Source organism: Larus michahellis, chromosome 3 (genome assembly GCF_964199755.1).
Source record: "Larus michahellis chromosome 3, bLarMic1.1, whole genome shotgun sequence".
NCBI lineage: Eukaryota > Metazoa > Chordata > Aves > Charadriiformes > Laridae > Larus > Larus michahellis.
The window spans coordinates 17,456,632-17,481,959 of NC_133898.1; the positions used below are offsets into that span (position 1 = coordinate 17,456,632).

The 25,328-nt window shown below is 38.2% G+C and overlaps 1 protein-coding gene across 37 annotated transcripts in view; it reads left to right on the forward strand.

Moving 5' to 3' along the window:
• The window catches only part of NRXN1 (neurexin 1), a 717,017-nt gene that overhangs the window by 468,862 nt on the left and 222,827 nt on the right, over positions 1-25,328 (forward strand). For all 37 annotated transcript variants that reach the window (XM_074578846.1, XM_074578845.1, XM_074578848.1 and 34 more), the window contains one exon: positions 23,571-23,752. In XM_074578846.1, the coding sequence (XP_074434947.1) occupies positions 23,571-23,752 (182 nt within the window). The remainder of the gene's footprint in view (positions 1-23,570; positions 23,753-25,328) is intronic.

Consider the following 25,328-nt stretch of genomic DNA (forward strand, 5'->3'; position numbering starts at 1 on the left):
ACAGACTGTAGCTTGATGTAGTTGCATTCGTCCTGCTACCAAAGGGAAGTTCCTCTTTGCAGTGATTTAATAAAAAAGCTTGTGTTAAAATTTGCATTTCTGCTTGTGTAGGGCTCAGTGCCTTGAAAAGCAGTTTCTGTCTGTCTTTTATTTAAAAATCACATAGATCTGTCATTTTCTACTGAAAAGGCAATACAGCAACATGTTGTACTAGTGAATTTAATTATACATGTATAGGACAGGGAGAAGATTCAGATAGACATAATATTTACCTTTACAGTTCACTGATCAGTTAGTATGTTGTTACGTAGACTGATTTGATAACAGCAATTATACACTCCAGTAACGGCAGGTACTCCGCAAGAGCTGTTTCTGTCTCTGAGGTTGTGATGCTCTGCGGCTGTGATTTGGTAGACTATAACAACCTTTTCGGAGTTGTTAGACTAGTCATGTAAATCCTTCTTAGTTTAGGGATCATTGACCAGTTATGCCGTAACAGCTCCTTAGGAACCATTACAATCCCGGATCCAGCTAGCAAGGTTGGTGCTCTGCAGTCAGGTTGAATATTTCTTTTGATATTCTGGGTTTAATCTTGCCCCGTACAAAAGCAGCAGGGAAATAGTGCTGGCAGTTTTGAATAAGGGGATCCTTATTTTTTGAGGTTGTAGATGCCTGCCATCACAATCTCTGGATTCTTTATGCATGCTAAATGAAGTAACTCTGTTTAAGAAAAAACAAAAGAAGCCCCACACTCCAAAGTTAACTTCACTGCAACGTAAGCTAGGCTGAAGCAGAACTGGTTTCCTGCTACCTGAAGGTACTGCAAATGAGTAGTAGCTCCTCTCCGAGACTACGTACTGATGTTTGCCTCTTTTGCATAGCAAAGGCATTTAGTCAAAAAAATAGAAGTCACCTTTTGAGCTAACCCACTCGGAGAATATTGATTTTAAAAGGGAGGTTGTTCAATATGCGTGACTCAAAGTCTGCTAAAATGCAGCTTTCTAAACTTCATAAACGATGTGAGTGAGGGAGAGGTCCCTTGTGCGAAAATAACCAAATAAATTGTTCATTCATATTTGTTGCAGAACGATAGACGCCTAGGAAAATATCAGAAATTCTGATTTCAATTTACTGCCCTGTATTTATAGCCGCACTTCAGATTTATCACAGTAGGGTTAGTTGTGTGAATAATGGTTCATCAACGTGAGCATGGGGAAGTCACAGTATGGCCCTTGGTGCTGTAATGTGAGCTTAGGAAAGGAGATCTCTAAAATACAGCTAAGCATTTGATAAATTATTCGGAATAGAAGCAGAACCTTTAAGCCATGGATTGTACTGTGTGTCTTTACAGCAATTGTTGTGTAAACTTCATACGGCACAACAAAAGTATGTAAGGGTGTAATCTGAGAGAGTTTCTCTCACTTTGGTGACGTATGCATCCTCCATTGTGTGACACAAATAAGAATTGCTCAAATCCTTTTTATAGTTCTAGTCTGAAACAGCTGCTGTACATGGTTATGGGAAAATGATGTGCAATACTCAGTTGGAACGATTTTTTTTTCAAGATTTGTGTTTAACAAGAGCAGTTGAACACATTAGTCATAGTCCAATCATAAACACGATGATGACTCAAATCTATCTGTGTTACGTGGCAAGCGCAGCGTAGGCTCCATACAACAATACATTCCAGGGGTTCAGAGGTATCTTTTAATCCAGACCTGAACCTTGTGCTGCTGGAGCCAGCTCTGCGGTTTTGTGAATGATGAAGGCTCGCTGGCTGGTCGATGACGCTCCAGTTCAGCTTCTTCAGTGTACATCAGCTGCCGCGCGTTGACTTCAGCTGAGAGCTTGTAGTGGCATGGACCAAGACAAGACCTAGACACGTGACAAGTTCTCCCAAGGAGGGATGTGTGATACTTTGCTTTAACAGCACCTCTGAAAATAACGACAGTTGCTTTAAACTCTCTTCAGTTTCTAGTTTGAAGATGCATATAATGCCCAGGCTGATACTATGTACGGACATGACTATTATCATAAGGTTATAGTTTCTCCTACCATATAGTTGCTCAACACCATTGAGCATAGTAATTTCTTAATTCCTTCCTTTATTCTCTTTTTTTGGAGTCAAGGATAACTGTATATGAGCCACATTAATTTCTAGCGTAAGAAGAAACCATTTCCACTATCTTCTATGGGGATATGCTCCATATGCCCAGAATTTCATAGAAATTATTAACTGTTTTTGCAAAATCTTGATTTCTTGTTTCGTGACCTTCTTTCAAATAGTTGTAAATTTTATCTTGGCTGTCCTTGTATTCCCAATTTTATTTCACCTTTTCTCTTTTTGAGATTTAAAATCCCATGATCTATGTCTCTGCTGATTTTTATTTTATGCTCACAAAGTGCTAGAGACTTCTCTATTGTGGGATTTACTATCTAGAGAAGATTTTTAGAGTGATTCCTTGGTTAAAATAACTAATTAGAAACATTAGCATTTGAAATTACTGCACCGGTGTGTTGATATAACAGTTTCTCAAAGAGGATTTTTAACACATTTTCTATATACATGCAGCATCTGAGAAAATTTTTAGGGGTACTATATATAGATTGAAAAATTCTGTACTGGGAATGCTGTGAGTCCGGATCGCTTGAATCAGCAGCTCTGTCAGCACAATCTGGGGCAATATTGCATTGGATGCATGTTTGTTAGTTGAAGTGGAGAAGAACACTCTGAACAATGGAGTGCAGAATTATCCGATATGGGATCTCCCAACGTACCCAGGAGTGTAATTTATGCACAGGGTATACACACGAGATGTACTTCATCATGCAAGGAAGTTTTAGTTCACTTCTGTCAGATCGTTCCTTTGAATAATGTTCTCCGAGTGAAGAAGTACTTAATTTTAGAATTTAAACAGTCATTTTGTGAAACTTCTTTCAGAAACATATTAAAACAATACTGATGCTTAAGATATAAATCAGAGTTTTTGAAGCTTGGGACATGAATTTTTGTTTGGTCTCAAATTACGGTTTTTGCATTCTCAGTTCACCAGCATTTTGCACCTTTTCTATTTCAGTTTGCACCTTTTGTATTTCAGTTCTGCCTGATATTTTTTTTTCCCAACGGAGAGATTGCAAATGCCATCACAGAGTTCTTCTATTTAACATATATGCTTGACAGTGAGCTTCCAAGTCTGTTCCTCTGGTTAAACAGGCCAATAAATAAATCTTGAGCGTTATTGTCCGATTGGTAAAGCAGAAGTGGTGAGGTTAAGTATCCAGTGCCTTTCTCCTTGTGTAGTTGTTAGAAGCAGGGTAACATAGCGTGACACATCTGCCAGCGCTTCACACCCACTTGCTTGTGTATAAATGACTGAACAAAGGACAAAGCAATGAAAAATCAAGCTTTGCTTTTTAAATAGAAACGATAACTGGTTAGAGAAAACCAGAAATATGAGCTGTGCAACACATTAGAGAAACAAAACTCTAGTGGAAAATATTTGTAGCATTTTATGAGTGATTACGAATTATGTTAGTAATTATGTGTATGTAGCTAACAAGTTTTGAGAATATATATAAAGACCAAATTTGACAGTGTGCAAATAAAAATGTTTGACTCTGGTGTTTATTTTGTGAGAAAAAGCAATCAAGGGAAACAGCCGTTTATATTCTTTAGTCTAGATTAGTTAAATATGGTTTTTAAAAAATAAGATTGATATTTTTCATACAAAACCTAGAGTCATTATTTTAAATCTAATTGGTTTCCCAAAATCCAACCAGATGTGTATTTCTTAGGGGGGGGGGGAAAAGATATTGAAAATATTTACCCATCTTTTGTCTAGAAAACCAGGACTGAAAAGTGAAGCTCATTAGGAAAACAAGAAGGATGCTCTATTTCCCTTCTTCTGACCTGATTGATATCCTCTTTTCTGTCTCCTGACATGTTTTCTGTAATGCAGACCACAGAAAAATAGCTGGCAACTTGGCTTGATTTTCTTCCAACCTTCAGACTTCAAATGCAGAAAAAATGTCTACTAATTTCTATTTCAGTGTTGCCATAGATACAGTTTCTATGATGTTTTTATTTTTTTACTTCTGTCTGTCTGTGTGTTTCATCTTGCTATCTAACAACTTTTTTTCTTCTTTCCTCCTTTACTTTCCATACTTACCAGTTCTTCCCCTGCACCTATTCCGCTTGCTTAATTTAATCAGGTGTTACTATTCTCTTATTTTTTGTAATTCAGAGTCCTCACTCTTGATGCTTTGTTCTATATTTGTATCCTGTAATACCCCGCGGAAAGTGCCCAATGTATCTTGTATCTTTGAAATACTCTTTCTTTCTCCTGTTGAAACTCACAGTAATTAACTTTGCTGTGCATACTGTTCCAAGGAATGCCTTCAGGTCTAAAAGCCCCCCTTCCCCTTCTGTTCTCAGGTTGCACTGGATTTCGCTTTGATTCTGTTTGTGGTAGACACACACTGATGCACCATAATACCCATTCTCTCATGCTGCACTTTCCCCATTTTTTGTTTCTCCCAGAGGCTCTTCTCTTGATTTTTCTTTTCTGTTTATAGTAGATACATACAACAGCAGCAACTCAGAAGGCACTGACTGTGTAGGCTTAATGTACCTACTCATCTGCAGTCATTCATCATTGCTGTTGGATTGCTTATACGACTGCCAAGAGCAGGACAGTTCAGTGATGTACTTAAATTGGATGCTAACTGCTGCTGGTGAAAAGATTTCATCCCTATTATTTAAAAAAAAAATAATCATGGTTTTATTAGTCCTTCTTAAGATGCAAGCAGACATTGATTCCTAATATGCTGTGTGACATTTATAATCTCCTGATCTAATAGGAATAAGCAAGATCACGAAAGTAGAGCACCCGTTTCTCCTGGCAGTTACACCTTACACTCCAGGCACTAGGTCTATGGATACCTTGACAATGCTCACACTGGTTTAACTTTGGAGCTCTAATTTATGGATCTAATTTAGGGCTTTGGAGCCCCTTGCACATCTACTGGAGAGCTTCAGATTCCAAATTTAGATGCTCTGAATAGCCTTCCGTGGAGAGTGAAGTTTCTGCTTTGGACTGTTAAGGAAACCTATGATCCCAATTGGGACACTTCAGTTTGATGATGCCTGGAGTTTGCTGTTTTCTGTTTTCCTCACCAGTGCACACATTGCGTCCTGTGGTATTCTCCTGTTTAGGAAACACAGAGCCTGATTATCCTTAAGTAATAGTTGCCATGGATTTTAATAGGGTTGCCCTCAATGGGAAAGTGTGTCAAGTGACGTTCTGTCTCCTTTAAATTGGGGCAAAATGATAATTCGCTTTTACTACCCAAAGACATTTTTGCTGAGTTGGTTTGTATTTGTTTGGTTTTTTACCAGAAGTTTTTTCCCATCTGTTATTCTGCCTTACTGGGCATGTATTCTGCATTTCCCCCAGGTCTTGGAGGAAGTCTTATATACCACCTTACTCCTCCTTAAATATTTTTCTTCTGGCTTTTTTGTTGAAGCAGTGATTTAGGTTAGGTACAAATGGATTGATACAAATCCAAGATTGATATGGTTGGAGGATGAGATTGATTAGCAGTGTGCTTACTGTGCTGTCTATTGCCTATGTATGGACTGAAAAGAAGGGAAAAATGCTTACAAACGAATCAGAGCTACTGAATTTTACAGGTTACTTTGAAAGAAGTGATTCTTAGTTTAAGAAGCGCTCAAAGTTACAGAATTAATGGTAAGCTTCACACTGTACAAGCTCTGGGCCAGTGTAAAGCAGATCTTTCACGTGTCTCCTTTTACAGCTTCTCTGTTCTTAGTGCCTGGCTGGATCTGATCAGTTAACAAAGCCTCAATAATAATTTATCACATGTTATAATCGTTATATTTTTTTATCAACGATTTGGGGACTACTTCTTTGCTGCCTATCGTCCTCTGAACTGTTCCTCCTCCCCCGCCTGTGTTAGTACAGAAAATCAGCCCCTCCCCATGCAGTTGAACTCGTTGGCAGTATTCTTGCATGCTTTTTAATCAGTGGCAAATAGCACCGTGATTTATTGAGGAAGCGGGAATTGTCACATCCAGAAGAAGCATCTAGATTTTAGGCATCGTGTCTAAGGTAGCCACAGGCCATCAGGCATCTCTGGGAAGGGATTCTTTCTGTCCCTAGTTAGCTGTTTAGGAAAAATAGGATGAATATCTAGAGAAACACAGCTCCAGGGGATGTGTTTCCGCACCTTCCCTTTGTATCAGCTTCACTCTGTTGTATCTGTGTCCATTCCATGGAGCTAGCACAGGACATACAGACCCTTCCAAGTGCTACTTCCAGTTTTGCAGCTCCAGAGACCATCCCTTTTTATTTCAGTGTTATGTTGCTTCGCTGCAGTAGTCCTCAGATGAGTTATTCCTAATTCACTTAGGTGCGAGTGAGAAAAGAAACAATCCCTGGGCTCAATACTTTTGCTTTGAATGCCTTTACCTTCATCGAAATAACTTAATAAAATGCATATAGGCAGAAATGAAAAGATTTCTTAAGTTGTTGAAACTGGTGTATATGTACGGTATGGTTTTTGGTCTTTTTTTAGAAAAGAACAAAATCCCTTGCCATAGCAAAATCTGCCATGTAATGTACTAGATGGGAAACCTGACTTTTGAACAAGTAGAGGCTATAGAGGCTATTTTTTTCCTAATTCTCTATTACTGACCTTGTAAAAGGCCTATTAAGAAAGAGTCAGTGTTGATCACTTTTCCTACAGTCACAATTTATGAGACTATTATCTCACATAATCCAAATAGGTCGTGTTATTGTGCACTTTATGCTACAGTTCTTTTGTGCTCAATAAATGACTAGCTGCATTATTAACAAGTATTTATATAGAAGCCTCAAGTCGTGTTAAGGTTTCTGTGGGCAAGAATCTGATAGTACAAAAACCCAGTACAAACATAGAAAAAAGCATAGAATAAAGATCTAGAAGATTACAGGAAAGGTTGGTCCTATTTGAATAGCGAAGGTATGGTGATTAAGACTCCAGGTATCCTCCAATGCATGAATTATTACAACGTGAATGGTGGCATGAAGCCCTGATAGTCTCTTCCTGGGCTGTAACAGAGCCTGGAGAATCCAGCTGCGAAACCTCTGGCTCGCCTTTCCCAGTGTGCTGATTTCAGTGCAAGTATCCAAATATTCACTTTTCTGTCCCAATTTTCCTCTCCATCTCCTGTTAGTGATAGTTATATTTGCCTCCTGTCAATTTGTCCTTGATTTCTTCTCCCCCACCTTCCTCTCCAAAGTATATGCTACTGTCGTATTTTGATTCCTTGGTATCATGCCTGTCGCGTGGTCTACTTGCTGTATCTTCTTGTTATAACATTATCTTTTCCTCCAGCTATATATCTGATTAGTATTCACCACTTTAAAAAATGCTTCAGTTTTACTCTCCCTGTGGACTTTCCTTTAAAACTGTTTACTTCAGGCAAAGGACAGATTAGGCTATCATGTTGTAAAATCCTAATAATACTAATAAATGCCTCTAATGGACTGAATTCTGTCCTTTTTTTAATAGAAGACCATTGAGTAGGTGCCCCGTATCAGTGGGTTTATTAGAAAGGCAAAGTCAAACGAAAAAACAGAAATAAAGCTCACTGTATACATTAGAAAATTAGAAATATGAGAGTCTATCAGTCTAGAACCTGTTTGCAGTTTCCAATTGCTCTGCTGACAATAATGGGGTTACGGTAGTGTGAAAACTGAATCAATAAAATCAACATGCCCTCTGAGTGGTATAGCATATTGCACGGCATAGAATATCGGACTATGTGTTTTTCCCAACAAAACCAAGCCACTAATGATGCAGTATAGAAAGGGGCCAGAGAATATATTGGTGGTTATTTCTGTTTCCCTGAGCATGACTGACATATGCTGCTTGTATTCTGCTTGGAGTGTAGGATTATCGATGGAGGATTAACAGTACTCATGATAGGTTTTCTCTTCATTTATATCCAGTTATGTCTTTTACTTTCCAGCATGTACATTACTGCTGCAATATATGCTTTTGATGAGCTTGACCTTGAACTGGCTGCTGTTACGTTTGAAATCTATTGGAAACAAAACTTTGGTGTGTAACGCAGCCCGCTTGCTGCAGCGCGTGTGCTGCTGGGAACAAGTTACCCTGGTTTCCTTCCAGTGGTGTGTTGGGTAAAGACCGCGGAGTCTGAGCTCTCCGCAGGTGGAACCATACTCTCAAAATCCTGCCGACCGGCTCTGCGCGCACCCCGCGGTGCAAATTGGGTACGGATTATGGAGGAGCAAATAATATGGCGTTTATGGTGCCCACAGAAAGACAGATGCTACATGTTATTGAGTCTGAGACAATAGAGATAGAGCTACAGACATGTTTTTAAATCTCTTCTGGCAAAACTGGGAGCTGCTGCTGGCGGGGCATCGTTGTGAGCAGTTCTGAAGTTCAGGTGGCGGGTCCCAGGTGGTGTGAAAGGGTTCACAAAGCATACGTCTGCAGGTGCTTTGAGAACAGGCTGTGGTACCTGACCCAGTCCAGTTTTCTACACCGGCCAGGTTGCTTTTTTCTCTCTTATTGTGTGTGATTGTTAGCTGCTGAATGTAGAGAAGAAGGTCACGCTGGTTATTGTAGTTGCAGAGCTGGGCTTTCTGACAGTTGTCCAAAGGTCGGGCTGCTTGTTCTTTTATGATCTGTCCTGAGTGTAAATAAATAAATGAAATACATTGAGGCAAAAAATCCCAAACTATAATAGTTCAGAGTATCTTTTCAGATGAAATAGCACTTTATTCCCATACAAAATGTTGCATAGAAGAACACGATGAAAACATATCAATTTGGCTTCTTTTGAAAATGCTCTCTTAAGACTGCCAACTTGGAAAGCAACTGAAAGAAGCAAGGGGAACCATTGATTGTTACACATGATGTGACAGCTAAAGTGTCTTCTTTAAAGGAGAAGAAAGTTCCTCAATAGCTCTCTTCCATCAGTACAAATTGCTACAGAAAGCAATTTACTATATGCTGTCCAGAATTAATAAATTGAGTTATTGATGTAGGATCCAGGTCACCACCTAAACTGGAGGGAAGATTTAGGGGCACAGTGCCTTGCTCAAACAGTATGGGGTTTTTTTCTGTGCAGAAACTGTATTTTCTCTGAGATACACAGCTCATACTGACTCAGCACTTGAGATAATGAATCTTTGTCTGAAGTTGAGGTTTCTGCGTATTAGCGACAGTATAATATATAGAGGCTGAGACTGATAATGGTACTAAGTAATCATCCCTTTTAAAACAGGGATTACTTTGATGAACATTAACATGAATATCAGTGTAAGTACAGGGTGTGCTTAGTACCATTTAACATGACCTTCATTTTGATAACAGCTCTAATTAGATGGTGTTCTGTAGAAGCTGACACATCGGTTGCGTTTGCATTACTACAGTACCTCGTGGATTCTGTTTACCTGCAGTTTTGTGACTTTCACTCTTTCTTTATCATTTTTGTCTTATACAGGGAGTTTAATCCCTTGAGCAGATGAAGCATCCAAAATATATTTAAGTGTTCCCAGACATGGGTGCTAGGAGGAGAGTGCTCTTCAGGGCCGTGGGTTCAGTCCCATGGCAGTGTAAGTCCAGAGGTTTCAGACAGGGCCATCTGGGCTATTCCAGAGGAGGAAGAGGCATCAGTTCAGCTGCATCAGCTTACTGAAGCAGGGTACCACAAGGTCTCTTGGACACTAATGCTGCCCTAGGAAAGACGTGATAACGTACCTGGGATAACATAGCCTGGACTTTGAGGGATCCAGGCTTGTTTAACATTCTTTCAGAGGATTTGCTTGTGTTTTGGTTGTGCTTTACATTTATGTTAAGTTTATCAGATTGAGCTAACATGTTACAAAAGCAGACTTTTCCACCCACCAGCACAATTAGAGCAAGACTAGTTCTTTAGGTCCAGCACCTTTTTAAGATGTGTCACATGTTTGCATAAGCAAAAAGGGGCTCACAGAGTAATCTGAATTTCTTCCTCACTTTTTTTTCCTTGGTTGTCCTGTCTTCGGAGGGAAAGTAAATCTCTTGCCCTCTTGTGACTCTTTTGCAAGTGTGGGATTCAGTTCTGTTGACGTTACTGTTGAAGAGGTGCAGGGCGATTCCAATCCAAAGCTTTTTCTGTATCCTTTCCCTTATTCATGGCACGTGTGTACTCTCTGCCTTCCCTTAAACCCACACCTGATCTGTGCATGCAACTGCCCTTATGTAGGCTTTGAGGGAGTTGGATCACACAAAAGTTAAGATGGTTAAAAAGCGTCAATTCCCAACATCATCTTGTGATGTGGCAGAGAATTAGGTCCAGCCTTCCTGTTAATTGTACTGTTATTTCTGTATCGGAAACGGTGAGGACAATTGCTTGTGTTTGTGAGATGTTGAAAAGCAAATTGCTATGGAACATAGAAGTGCCTCGTTATTTGCATTTGCAAATTAGGAGTTCTTCCTTATTTTTTAAGGAGCCTTTAGGGTATTTTGGGGTCACATATGCAAATTTTCATTTCAGCTGTTAATTCTAAAAATCTACTTTTTTGTAGTGAAATTTCACATTCCCTCAGTTTTTGATATTATAAGATTATGTGACTGTAGGGAAGATTCCTATTAATGAAACACATGACATTTTTCATCACTGATAAGATTCTGTATAATGCAGATATGAATAAGTCAAGTTTGGGTCTACAAGCATCAAGGAATGAATAGCAGTTGCTGTTTAAGGAAATAGTTTTGTGTTTTTCATGTTCATTATAGTTCTAGTTTGGCAATCCTATGGCTAAATTTCATGTACAGCCAAGATTCTGGATGTAGATGAGTCTGGATTTCTCCAGAAAATGTAGAAATTGCTCTTCTGGGATTTGTGATTTTTTTTTCCCCCCTTGTATGCTGTTATACATCATCTTTTATTTATCAAAAGGTAATTCGAAGCTTCCATTCCCTCTCTTTTAGTGTACAAGGAGTTAGTAGCTTAAGGACACTGATACTGAACATCAGTTGTAAGGTCATGTATTTTTTTGCCCAAGCAGAAGAGGGAGAATTGTTTGGAGACGTGGCCTGTGGCTCTGGGAGCTGCTCGCAGTTTCTGCTGCCGCATCGTTAGAAACCAAACAATTTGTCAGAACTCTTGCAGATTAGAATTAGAAGAAGGAGAGGATGAAGGATTGATGAAAGGGGCAGTACGGAGTGACTGAAGCCCTACTCTGAGCATATCACTTTATCTGAAGCACTCTCATTACAAACAGTTGCTGAATGTGTTTTTCTATTCAAGGTCAATATGGATAAAAAATTGGGTTTGCCAATCAGATGAGAACTTCATTACTTTGTTTCAGAGACCAAGGCACACATCATTTTTAGCTCCAAAAGTCATGCAGTTTAGCTTCACAAGGCTAATTAAAAAAAAATAAAATTAAAATTTAGAAATGTATGTTTTTAAAGGTAGTAACAAGAAAGGTGCAGGAGTGCTTCAGCTTTGAATAGGGTAACATATATTTAAGAACTAGTTAAACGATTTTTAAAAAATGATGCTTATTTTTACCAAAGATATTTTCAACCCAATAAGATATAATAGCAGAGTGCATAACCGAGCATGGCAGACAGGGACCATTGTGCTCCTAGACTTAAGGGTACATTAGTGTTTCTATTACAGTCTTGTATATTTTGTGAGATAAGATGGTTATAGTAATTGGTTCCAGACTGAAACATAGCTTGAACGACCAAGACTTGAGATCACAAGTTATATTTTTAGAAATGTGTTCTGGGAATTACTCAAACTACTGTGGTTTGTTTATGGTTTACTGGATTCCCAAGGTCCTCATTAAGGTTCACGGTCCCATTAAAGGCAGTTTTACATAAACAGGTAGGTAGGCACAATACCCACGCAAGTAGTTTACAGTCCCATACCTTCAACCAGTAGGTTGCAATTTAAATAGCTGCTCAGTCCCACCAGATCAGGGTCTGCGAGTGTATTACTAACTGAGACATGCGTCTGAAATTCCATTAGGCATACCGAGGTCTTCGTCCTCACTGGGAGCGTAAGGATTAGCGTGTCCATCCTGTATCCAGAGGACCAATTTTGAGGTGCTTGCTGGCAGGTTAGGACTGTTGGCTGCATGTTCTTTGCTCCTCAGCTGTGCAGGCTGGCTCATGGGAAGCAAGAGCCTATTCCAAATCCCAGGATTTGACCTCCTTCCTTGGACGTGCTCTGGAATGCCTCTGCCACTGACTCCACTCTTGTGGAGCAGCCTGAGGAATGGTGTCATGTATGCCAAAAAGACATTCTTTGTTTCTCGACTGGGACCTAATTAACTTGAAACTTGGGGCCAAGATGTAAACTAAGTAACAAAGCAAATGGTTCTCATCCCCGCAAAGGTCTTTGGGTTATCTTTGGCTCGCTCTACTTGATGTGCAACTTTTCTGTGGCTAAGCAGAACACCCTGTTAGGAATGTCTCGTAACATTCACTGAGTGTCCTTCAGAAAAGGAGGCCTGGTTCTTTTCTCACTTGGGTTTTTATTTTGAGATGACTTTGGTTATTTCATTTGGGATTACTGCTTGCTTGAACTGAAGAGAAGTAGGCTCAGGTTGTTGTTATTGCCGAAAGCAGGACAGGTTCTCCATACCTTGTTCTGTTCCTACCTGTATCTTGAGGACAAGGGTGTTGATTTACCCTTGCCATCTGACAGTGTTATACCAGGAATAAGTAATAGCTTTGAGAGAAAAGAACTGAACTTCACATCAATGTATTTTCTAAACTATTATTTTCAAAAATGAGCATGAAAACAGTTTCTCTTTCAGCACGAATGGGATGTTACTGGTGTATTTGGCCTGAGGTATTTATGATTTACTCCACAGCATCAAAACAAAGTTTATAAAGAGTTTGTCACAGAGCCTCAGGTAGTTATCCACTTGCTTCTGAAGAAGAGATAGCAGATAGGAAGAGATACACAGGGTTTTTATATACAGAGAGACATCTGTATATAAGGAACAGTGTAACAGTGTGAAAAGACAAATGTTTCTAGTAAGAATGTTGAAAAGCTTTTTATGCTATGTATTAGTTCTTGCAAATTGCTTGCCAATTTAATATCAGCAGCATCTAAACAGTAAGTAATTGCTTATGATAATGAGTGCAAACTAATTTACTGGAATATGTTAATATTCACAATGCACTTTAGAACAGCGGGGTATTCCAAAAATACTACTCTCTTGTTTAACTGCAGTGTTTAGGTTGCATTGTTATTACAAATGTTAGCAAAATCATCACAAAGCCAGCCTCTCATTGAATAGCCATCTTCCTGGGACTCCAGCACGCGTGAGCAAAGAGTATGTAGTGTCCTTTGAGAACTAAACAGGAGATCGACAACACCATCTAGATTTAAATAATGAGTCTTAATTTCTGATTGGTGTTCATTAGACGAGCATTTATAAGACAGGCAGAGAGCCTTCTTTCCCTTACGACTTGTAAAATTTAATTTAACACATTTCAAGTCAAATGGCATACAATCACTTTTTTAATATTTGGGTGTCTTCAATGGATTTACTCTTTGTGTGAGATGTAGAAACATTTCTAGAAATGCTTTATGTGAATCTGTGGGAGAGAAACTGTAGTGCAGGTGTCCTCAAAACCTCCAAACTAGTATGCCTTAGCTGATTCTGCAAGACTGGTTTTTAGTGTATTTGAGTCATTGTTTTTTTTTTTCCTTCTTTTCTTGGGAAGTGTTCTGTTTTGGGTTGGATTGGGTTGGGTTGGGTTTTTTTAGCAAACTTAGACGAATGCTTATTGAAAAATGGGTTATCTCTGAGCACATTTCTGCACAGAATAATTTTCCACATGCATTGGTATCACTTATAGCTCTGAAGGGTTCTTAATGTTTTGTGTATGTTACTATAAAGCACTGTGTTAAAGTAAGGCTTCCCAAACTATCGAAGACTGATCTTCACTTCAGGAAAATAAAAGCAATCATAATTTCATCCAACCAGACCTTTGGAAGTGAAGGGCCTACATAAAATCACTGCTGTAATTAGGCTGGGTTAGTCTTCAGAGGGTGATTAACTGCTCGCCTTTCTTGCATACAGGGGTGAAGTCATAGCATATGAAGTCTCAGACTTGACACTTGAGTTAGTCCCTGTTCAGACGAATGAATAGCTTACACCCCAAAGTTGTTTTGTCAGGTTCAATCCAAACACCGGAGTGGAATCCAGTGGTTAAACCATGCTCCCTAATTACTCAACTATGTAAAACAGTGAAAAACATAAGATGCATATTTTTCATTGAAGCTCTTTATCCTCTGAAGCTGGCAGTGAATTGTTGCTTGCAAACAACAGCATCAGGACTTTCCAAAGAAGAATGATAGCAATTATCATAATGACAAGGCACGTAGCGTTTTTGTGCCAGACCACGATTGGAAATCTATTATGTAGTAGAACAGAAAGAAGTAGGAAGGAAGTGAATTGGCCCAACCTGGCTGGCCCCTGTTAGCTGTTATTATAACAGTCTAATACCCTTAGAGATTCAAATACAGCTGGATCTGTGTGCCTCTATTAAACACTGTTTGTTTCTTGTGCAAATTTGATAAGTAAACACTGGTGTCCCAAAGTCAGTCCTTGGGATAATGACTAGGAAATCTTTCCAGATGTAGTATCATTTGTAGCTGCTTGCTGGTTACTGATTTTGGTCTTCCCTTGAGCCAACCAAGATATTTTTGCATCATATTCCTCTTTTACCTGATACTATTCTGAGGCTTGAGTACATGTAATAGAAGTGAAGACTAGCTTTGGTTTTAAAAGTTGAGGATTTTTAAAATCAGCTATTACTCTGTGTATGAAATGAAATGTCATGAATTTTTGGGCTTGCTCGCGCTTGGAGTTAGCAAGACAATACAATGCTACAAGACTGCAGTTAATATGTAGCCTACTCATCAGTCCTTCCCTTTGCCAGATCTGCCTCTGAGACGCCTCTAGCAACTGAACAGCTGCTTCAGTGGTGGATCCATGTGCTTCAGGGAGGCTTAAGCTCTGTGTTTTTCCAAAGATTTAATATCTTTCATTTCATTTTTGTTAGAAGAATGGTTGCTATTTTTGCATTTCAGGATGCAGTAACACCTCTAAGAAACTATGCTCTTTCTGTTTTTCTTCAGCTATAGCCCATGTACGTCTGCTTGAAAATGTTCAGAAATGCTACCACAACACTATTTTATCTGCTGACTGTTAGGAACTGAGTAATTAGTAGGAGAGCATGTATGCCACAGAACTTCTTACTCTTCGCTACCTTTACAAACAAACAATATCAAACTTCATTACACACTGTCCATAATACAACTTGCTATTGTCAGAAGAGATTCCACCTCAGCAAACTCTGTAAGTTGCAGTGTTGCCAGTACCATCTTTCTGCTGCAAGTAATAGTAACATCTTACCTTAGACCAGCGTCTGGCATCCTTGTTGTTCTTGTACCATTTTTCAGTGAATTTACCAGGCTTGCGGTTAGTATTGCTCTTATTTCCGGCATGTTATACGTTTCTTCTAAGACAAGTTTTTTACTTTTGAGAGCTCTCTAAGTTATTTCAGGATTTCTCAAGAGTAAATTACGAGATGCACAATTTAGCAAGGAAGATAATATAAATTTTACTTAAAAATAACTAAGGTAATGCAAGATGGGATAGCTGGAGTATTGTGTTAGTAAGGAAGCCAATAAAAAATTAAGATGTTAGCTTAGAAGCATACTAGACATTTGCAGCCAACCTCCTGTCCATTTTAACATAATGAAATAACTTAAGGCTAGCTATTTCAAATGTTGTATCTTCATTTAAAGAACATGGGTTTGATTTTTAAAGGTTGCCAGAAATGCTGCAACGCTTCTGAGAAACAGAATACTGCTGTAGGTGCTTGAATAAAAACATTACTTCGGGCACTCTGTTTTGCATGAACTATTGACTTTTAAAAAAATTATTATATTATTTCTTTGAAAAATACATTGCCTTTTGATGGACCCGTACAGAGAAAATTTAATTTTGTATTTTCTTCTACTGCTTTTTGGCCTGTATGCACATCTGTGCAGAGCTACTTTTGTGGGAGATGTTCAGATCCTGGTGCATAAGCAGTTTGTCTTCAACTTATGGGCCTCTCAGTTGAGTCAGCAAGCTTGGAAACTCTAACAACTCAAGTTTCCTGGCTTATGGAATTTCTAACTTTTGCCAGGTATCCATTGAGTTTGTAAGGCCCCTGGACTGGAACCACTGAATGATTTTACATAGGCTACCAACAGATGGTAACAACATTTGGTCTCTCGATCGACCTGCGTAGTATTTGGGCTAATGTCCTAGTTTCTGCATCCTGTTACAAATCCCTTCAACTAACCAGCCCCTTAACTGCATTCATTTTGTATGTTGGCACAACTAATAAGCCATAAGAAGCAAATCAGTGCACGTGCAGTCCATTTATTTTAATGGAATTTAATGTAACAGTAGTTAAATTAAAGTATAGGGCCTTGACATTTCCTAATGTAAGGCGTGTGGGGTCCAGAACAGTCCTATTGTCTTCAAGAGTACTTGAGTTTACTAATTTCAGTCTGATAATGCCTTTACATTCTGTCTGTCCGGAAATATTTTTCATCTCATTGCCTTCTCATATATGTTTCCTGACAATGTAATTTCCACTTCTCTAGACACTCTTCAAGAAATTTATCTTTAACTATATGTTGACAAGGTTGTAGGAGGAATAAAAACTTCCCTTATTTATAGACATTTGACTTTTAATTTCCATCTGACTTTTTGGCAAGCTTTCAGCAGCAGACACGTTGTATCCTTGTTACCTTTAATAGAGTTATAATGGATTAAAATGTTCCATGTTGACTGCAGTATGACATTTAAAGTAGGCTTTAATTTCAGAAATATATCATTTTCTAACCATCTACATTACATAAAGGTGCAAGGCAATAATGGGGAATTACTTGGCTTCCATTTCATACAGAAATGTTCTAAATTCATTTTGAACAGCCATCCATACTAGAAAGTGATAGGTAATAGGCAGCCAGTAAAATTTTTAAACTGAGTGATTCTAGACAAGAAAAATAATTTTCTTTTGCCAGTCTGTGTCAGATTTGCAAAGAAAGACGGTACTTTTTCAGAAAATAAATCATCAGGTTTGTATAAATGAACATGCTAATGAGATCAACAAACTCCAGAGCTTTTTTATTGTGGACGTTTCAAAAACGATCAAAATAATTTTACAGAATCAGTGCCTAAATATTGTCAAGTCTATTGGCATTCAGTAAATCAACTCATGTTTTGTTAAAAGTCAGATGAACAGATAGTGTAATTTCTACATTCTCTTAGGAGTCCTTTCAGCTAGCTCTTGCTTAGCTAAGGTCCTTCTCAAAATTATATTCATTTTAAACACAATAGAGAGCTCTTAGTTTGATGTGTCTACTCAAACTGAGTAGTACTTTACTCCAGTTAAGTGATCTAATCTAAATCAATGGGGTCATTCGAGATTTAAAATGCTACTCGATTTGAGGAAAGATATTAGAATCACTCCAGTTGGAAAATCCTTTAAATTCTTTGAAACTTTTATTTTAACCAACTATGTCATTTATGATGGTAAGAATGATGCTAACTTGTAATACCGATGCTAAGCTGCATAAAAGTTGTCCTTTATAGGCGTGAACATTCATTGAGCCATCATTACTCACAAGTTTTAGTTTGTCCCTTAGTGACCCTATTGAAATCAATAGGGCTAGATATCCTCATTGTAGATAGATACGATCTATTCTGGCTTGAAATATGAACATTTTGTTCCAAAAGCAACAAAAATAATGAATCCTGATTTTTTTTTTTGTGGAATAATGCCTCGTTTCCCAAATGTTACCGTCTCTTACTGCAAGAATCCAATAGCTTCTGTTCCTTTTTCCTCCCAGAGCTCCTGATAACACTTCAAATGCGTGGCACTGTTGTCTGACTAGGGTAGCACACGTGAGTGTATTGACTGGCCCACCAATATACAACCACCAAGTGCCCTACAGGCTATTGCCAAGCGAAAAATATAGTGGTTGGGCTCTACATATTTCTCTTTTACACAGTCGTTGATTTTCATTAAACTGCTAAGAGTAAATTTTATTTAAAATGTCTGCCTACCCCTCTCAAATTTGGCTGAACTTGACTATTAGATTGAAAAGTTATTGGAGGATGAGCAAGGACAGCCAAGGACTTATGGGGCTCCGGTAGTTTATCCTCCACAGAGAAACTTTCTAAAAATAAGACTTCACATTTGAAACTGGGGAATTAAAATTACAAGAGCAATTGGAACTGGAATGGAGTATTCCCCCCCCCCCCCCAGTTTATTATGGCATGCAGTGTAAAATACAAACCACAAAGAGAAACAAGGAGGGTTTGTATTTGTATAGCATCTTTAACATTTATAGGGTCTTAAATAGGTTTGGCAATCTCTGCACATGGAAAAAGCATTTCTGTCTTGCATTACTGGGAAAGATATGATGTGACCCAATTCATGGAGAAGCATTCCACAGCGTTCTCAGCAAATGCAGAGAATTAACTGGAACCAGACTTCAGTCTGAGTAGCTGAAGCCAAAGGTGGAATTGATATTTGTCAGTCGAACCAGTGACCAGTGTCAGGTTGAGCATTGCTTTTAGTCAAGAGCCTATTGCCAGAAAGTGAAATTATGGGAAGACCCTAGGGATCATTTTAAACAGGTGAGAATGTTTTTGTGCCACCTACAAAGCATTTACTGGGTCATGGTACTTTCCAAATACCATTGCTAAGGGGGTCTCTTGCTCTGCCTGCTTCCCTTACCTTTAAAGGGGATGAACTGGCTTTGTGCTTGCAGGAGAAAGTTCTTGAAAAACACCCAGCACTCGCTCCCTTCTTTACCCTCCATGAAAGCTTCCCACAGAATCCCTCCCAGCTGAGCTCTGAGCGAGCTGAAGTTTGCTCTTCTAAAATCTAAAACCTTTGTCTTAGCATTAACCTTCAGCGTGCTCAGCAGGATCCCAAACTCCACAATAGTGTGATCACTGCAGCCACGTCTATCACCTGCTGAGATGTTACGAAGCAGGTTTTCTTGGTTTGTGAGCAGCAAGTCCAGCAGTGCCTCGTTCCTGGCTGGCACATCTAACATTTGTATGAGGAAGCAGTCCTCCATGCATTCCAGCAACATGATGGATGACATGTGAGCTGCTGTATTGTTCTTCCAGCAAATGCCTTTTCTGGAATTTCAGCTTCTGCAGGACGAAAATACATAGATGAGAATGTAAAAACAAGTATTAATGGAGATTTATATGCTCGCCTGAACATAGCAAGTGTGATTAATGCCACCATATAGATATTTGTGCAAATGTGTATATATATATATGTAGAGAGAGAGATATTCATATTGTAAATTCTTCGCTCTTGGTAATTAATAGCAACCTGCACAAATAGTGCCACTGGATTCAGCAGGTTTATCAATGCAAGTAATTACTTACCAGTGGGAATAAGAGGGTTCACATTCTAGCCCAGAATGAAGTAAAGCACTGATAACATACAGAAGGAAGAAAATTACATTATTGGGTAATTTCTCATTATAACCAGCAATGCTTACCCTTCGTAATTTTTATCATAGTTAAAAATTTCTTTAATATTAATGAAAGGGCAGCTAATAGTTTTCATTATTGAAGTTTATGTACTTCAGTCTTTAGTTTTCCAGCTATAGAGTGTGATACAATCATAGTTCATTGGTGTCCAGAGCTCAATCAAAGCATTGCGTTCACTTAATCGGAATCTGAAACCTGATGTGAATGTTGAAAATAAACATTAAGTTGCTAACGTTATATGCGAAAAATGGAATTTTGTACATTACCTTTCAGTGCAAAATACCTTAAACACAAAATTGGGATAAACACGGGGAAGGTAGAAAGCTAGTGATTTGTTGTTGATTTGAGCAAACTATTAAACTACATCAGACGTGACTTCAGAGTAATAAATATTGAAAAGCTTTGCAGTCATACACAGTAACAGATACAGTAAATGGGTACTAAAGAAAATATTTATCTGCTTAATACTGTATAGGTAAGCAGACGTCCTTGAGTTGCTGCCAGGCTGTGCTGAAATGAATGCACTATTTCATAAAGATGAATTTTGCAAACAAGTAGGACTTGAGAGACCCAGGCCATTAAAAAACATTACTGTATCTTGACCGCTGGCAGTTTGTTACAATAGGGAACTATGCTTTCACGGTTAAGAATTTCAAAGAGCTGCATGGACATTTTTCCTAAACATTGTGTAGATGCACGGATGCATAAAGAATTACGCAGTAAATCCTGTGGCTGAGAAATATAACTGGCATGTTACAAACTTGCCTACTTACAAGTACTGTGCTGATGGCATTGCTATTCTTGACATTCTAATTCTACTGCTTTCAATTCTCCGGAGATGATAAACCCCAAACAGCACGGTGCCATAAGCTAAAAGAGAGAAGGAAGATGACTGTTTTTTAGTGACAATGTCCTGAAAGAACAGCAGAGACGTTATAAGGTTTGTCAGAGAGCATAAAAGCCTTTATGGAGCAAGTGAATTAGGCTTCCTCTGTTGTTTCTTAACAGATCCAAATTTGATAGTAAGCAGGGTGGTTTCGAACAACTGCTCAGTTTCTAGCTTTTAATAGCTAATGGGAGGTCAGACTATAAGCTGAGATCAATCCCAGAGTAATAAATTTTACATTATTATATTTGTCTTTCTTGAAATATAAACAATAGAGGACCTATTCTCAAATGGCTTCCGACCCTTTTTTTTTTTTTCATAATTAATACAGGAAATTCAAAGAACGTGACTCCCTGTACAGTTTAGACAGAGGCAGATCTGTATTCATCAGCATGGATTAATTATTCTGTTACCAGACACGCAGTTAGTTCAAAGAGCTACAAAACGGACAGTTATAAAGAAGGGAAAGCTCTGCCATAAAAAAACATAAGCCACATGCTATCATGGATAAGTTTTTTAACTTTGATGTTGATTCTACAGAGTTTAATATTTACAGCTAGATTTATCCAGCCCTACTGACGTTGACCTTGGCTTCAATGTAGCAGCAGTATGGAATGAATTGCTCTTCATTGGTTTATTCAAAGGGCAGTATTTAGCAAAAAACTGCGACAAAGATTCACTCTGAATAAGAACATCAGTTTCTCATTGTTCAGATCTGGAGACTTACTTCTGGGTCATTTTATTCAGTAGGACTCCACCATTGCTTGGCAGACTTTGTCTTCTGTATTGGGTAAACACATCTGTTACAACCAAGAAAAGGAGAATTATGCACTCCCACTTAAATCTTATGTATTATTCTAACAGTTTCACATGTGACATTGAGGTGTAAGGGGTTGTTTTTTCTTAGCCTTCTCATTTTTGTAACTTATAAGAACCTCATTCATGACCTGACACAATATTCTATGAAGTCAACAGAAAGGCTGTCACTGTTTTTAATAAGCTTTGGATCAAGCCCTCAGTTTTTCATCAACACAGAATAAATCCTTTCACTACAGACACCAATGTGACATACACCGTAGGAAGGTCCAAACTCTGTCACTTCTCAATTGGCTCAAGATTTGAAGTCAACACTAGCAGCACAGAGAAGAACTTGAGGACCATCAAGAGTGATATTACCTGTCTCATGTAGCTTTGTTTTGGAGTGTACTACAGCTGGAGATGTGGCCATTATTACTGAATAGCATGCAGCAGATTATTGTGCGTTTCAGAGCACCGCATATGAGGAAAGCAAGGGTGGGTGAGCAGATTAGGTTTTCATCACACATATCCCTAAACCAGACACCATTTGTCCATGTCCATTACCAAACTTTTTTTTAGGCACAGCCCCTATCTTCACTACTCTTGCCCAATAAACCCTGATTTCACTTGGAATGTAAGTGAAACCTTAGATATCAGATCTGTTATTGTGTTTGTCTCTGCTAAAGAGTTGACACGTTTTCCTAAAACACATGCAGGTTGGTATTTTGCCATCAAGAGAAAAGCCAAGAGATCTATTTGAAGTACTTGCAATCCTGCAAGTGTGTTGATATAAAACGAGCTTTACAGTTTTTTAAGTGCTATGTGCAGTGCATAAAATATTACAAATTGATAGTACTGGAAAGAGTAATCCCATAAAGGAAAAGTGATGTTAGAAATAAATATAGGATATCTTTTCGAAAAGATCAGGTGACATTTTCGCTTTGAGACGGACACAAAGCAGTCTCGCTCAGCAGTAGAGTAAGATTTCGAGACATTTGGAAGTTGAAGGAGTGGTGTAACTATACAGCCTTTCTTGGTTTGGGCTGTAAAAGTCTACATGATCAAGGGATTTTAGATCCTTTTGTGTGCCCACAGCATTTTCGGTCGATCTAGAAAGAAAGTAAGAAAATAACAATTATGGTGTTATGCACACATTATCCTTACGTGGCCATGGGAAGTATGTAGTGAGAGTATTGGGTAGAATAAACTGAATTACATTTAATAAAATTGAGAGTCGCCACACAGTTTAGAACAGCTAGTAAAACTAGACATCTGCATTTACAATGCACTGACATATCTCCCTAAGCTTTGACCTATCTTCATAGAAAAGAAGCGGACAGCTTATAGTGACTTTACAAATGAAAGATCAAGTGCATGCATAATTTGCCGGCTACATGGTGTTGTTAGGGTACAAGTTTTAAGTGGAAAATGTCCGGATATGCTGCTATTCTATTTCAGAGGAAATATGCTGGTGATGAAGTTAAGCGCCTGAGTGCTAAGTGGTTTCATATTACAACACTTGTTTAAAACAGATTATAGATTTTGTAATGCACACTGGAGATAATGCGTGAAGATTTCCACTCTTATATGTTATACATTGAGCATTATGCAAATAAGTCATTGCTTTCTTAGATGGCAGACTGATATCTTTTTGTCCTGACATGACAAGTAAAGTATGTTTCCATTTGTTATCCCCATCTGTCACAAACTGATAAACCTCAGATCCGTACAAGTCTTATCTGAATGTATCTGTTAACGTCTTGCTTCGCTGGGCACAATGGTGTATCATATAGTGCATATCGTTCTCATTGTGTAAATAAGGAGCTGCGGTTTTTTGTCAGTCATGAGATAACTGGAATTCTTCTCCACGTAGGCCCAGTTTGGAAAAGCATTTGGTTCACCTCATCCCTGTTCTGCACATCACTGAAACATGTTCTTCAAGCATATGCTTAAGAACTCTTTTGAATAGATATGCATTTCTGAATCAGAGCTATGGTATTTTAAGTCACTGCATATGCAATTATGTTATATTCTGTGTTGATTACACTATATAAAAAGCTCTAATATTGCGCTTGCTGCAAAGTTTTCAGAGATAAAGACCCGTTCATGTTGAAATACAGTCTTGTTTAGTTCTATGAATTCATTTGCTATATGAGAACATCTTGATTTTTGTAGAGGATATGATTTCCATGTGGGAAATCAGTGGTGCAAGTGAGCTAATTACCTTTATTTCTGTTTTACAGCGGGAACAACATATATCTTTAGTAAAGGTGGTGGACAAATCACGTACACGTGGCCTCCTAATGATCGGCCAAGCACTCGTGCGGACAGACTGGCAATAGGGTTTAGTACTGTTCAAAAAGAAGCCGTGTTGGTACGAGTGGACAGTTCTACTGGGCTCGGAGATTATTTAGAGCTGCATATCGTAAGTACTATTAACAAATGCATGATATTTTCTTCTTGTCCCGATTGTGCTTATATTTGTGGTTTTTGAAGTTATTTTATTTTAACGTAAATACAGCAGTTTGTTAATGAGCCTCTAAGGGTGATGGTGAACTAGTGAACTACATGATAATGGCTTATAGCATACAATACTGTACAGTGTCTTAGACATTCTCAAAATGCCTTTTACTCTGTACAGTGCTACTTTATATGGCTTTTCAATTAAAAATCATACCGTGATACCTGTACAGATAGAGAAGTTTACTGCAATCTAATTACATAAAACAGGATTTAGCAATGTCAGAGGAAGGTACATTAATCCTGGAGGATTTAATCTGGAATCTGCTGGGGGAATTGCAGTGTATCACAGTTGTCTGTGCTTATTGTTAATACTAGAATTTATCCTTTGATTTCACCATTCCTTTGTGATGATAAATCTTAAGCAGAAAGCAAGATTGTCAAGCTAGGAAGTCTTAAAAAGTCATTTCAGCTGCCTTAAAGCAAATAACTAGCAATCAAAATTGAAAGCATCTGGATTTTTATGGCAACATAAATAAATGATCAGTTGAGATAAACATAACTAGGGCAGTATAAAATTTTGTTGTTTAGATTAGTCTCTACTTTGCTAATGTATTAGTTTGATTTTGATTTAAGAATCTGTCTACTTTCAGGAACAGAAGAGTTCCTTTTGAATGAAATTACTTATTGATCTATAACCAATTACACTTTTACCCTCAGAAAACATTCAGCAGTGATCATTTTCGAAATTAGAGGGAATTACAGTATTCAATCTTCCCAGGCTCCTTATTTCTGTAAAGGCACTCTTGCATTGTGGACCAAGGTGATTTTTTTTTAATTTACTGGCTTAAGTAAATAAACAAAGAAAGAAGGCTTTAAATAAAATTCAAAGGTTGTCTATACCCTTCTCTCACATTGAAACGCATGGACAAAGTGGCTGGCTGGTATTGTACAATCTTAATTTAAAAATGTGAACAAAGCAACTTCTCCCAGGTGCCAGAAAAGCTGAGAGCCTATGTTTTTCAAGGCAAGTACTGTGTTGCTGAAGAGAATTTAAAAATTTCTTTTCCAAAGCCACATCTAACATCAGGTGCCTAGTCATCATTTGCCCATTTCTTTGCAGTCTGAGACCAGATCCACCCACTGTGGTCAACAGTGTTACTTTCTTCTTACAGTGTCTTCTTTTTCATTAGCATATTAAGGAATGTTTTTCTTGTAGTTTTACTATATCTGAAGTCTATCAAAACCATAATGCTCATGCAATCTTCTGTCTAGCCTTGATTTTTCCATTTTAGAACAAACATTGGGTTCATTAATTATGAGTTGGAGATCAAAAACTATTGCCTGCTCATAATTGTTTCAGGGTTGCTTTTTTTTCTTCCAAATGACTTTCTTATACCCATGGTGTAGAAACAGATGGTAAAAATAAAGGAATAAATGGGAGTTTTCTATAGTCAGAAACACTACCAGCTGGGATGGGGAAATCCCAATAAAAATTGGAAACTACCAATAGGGATGGGGAAAATCATAAATTATACTTT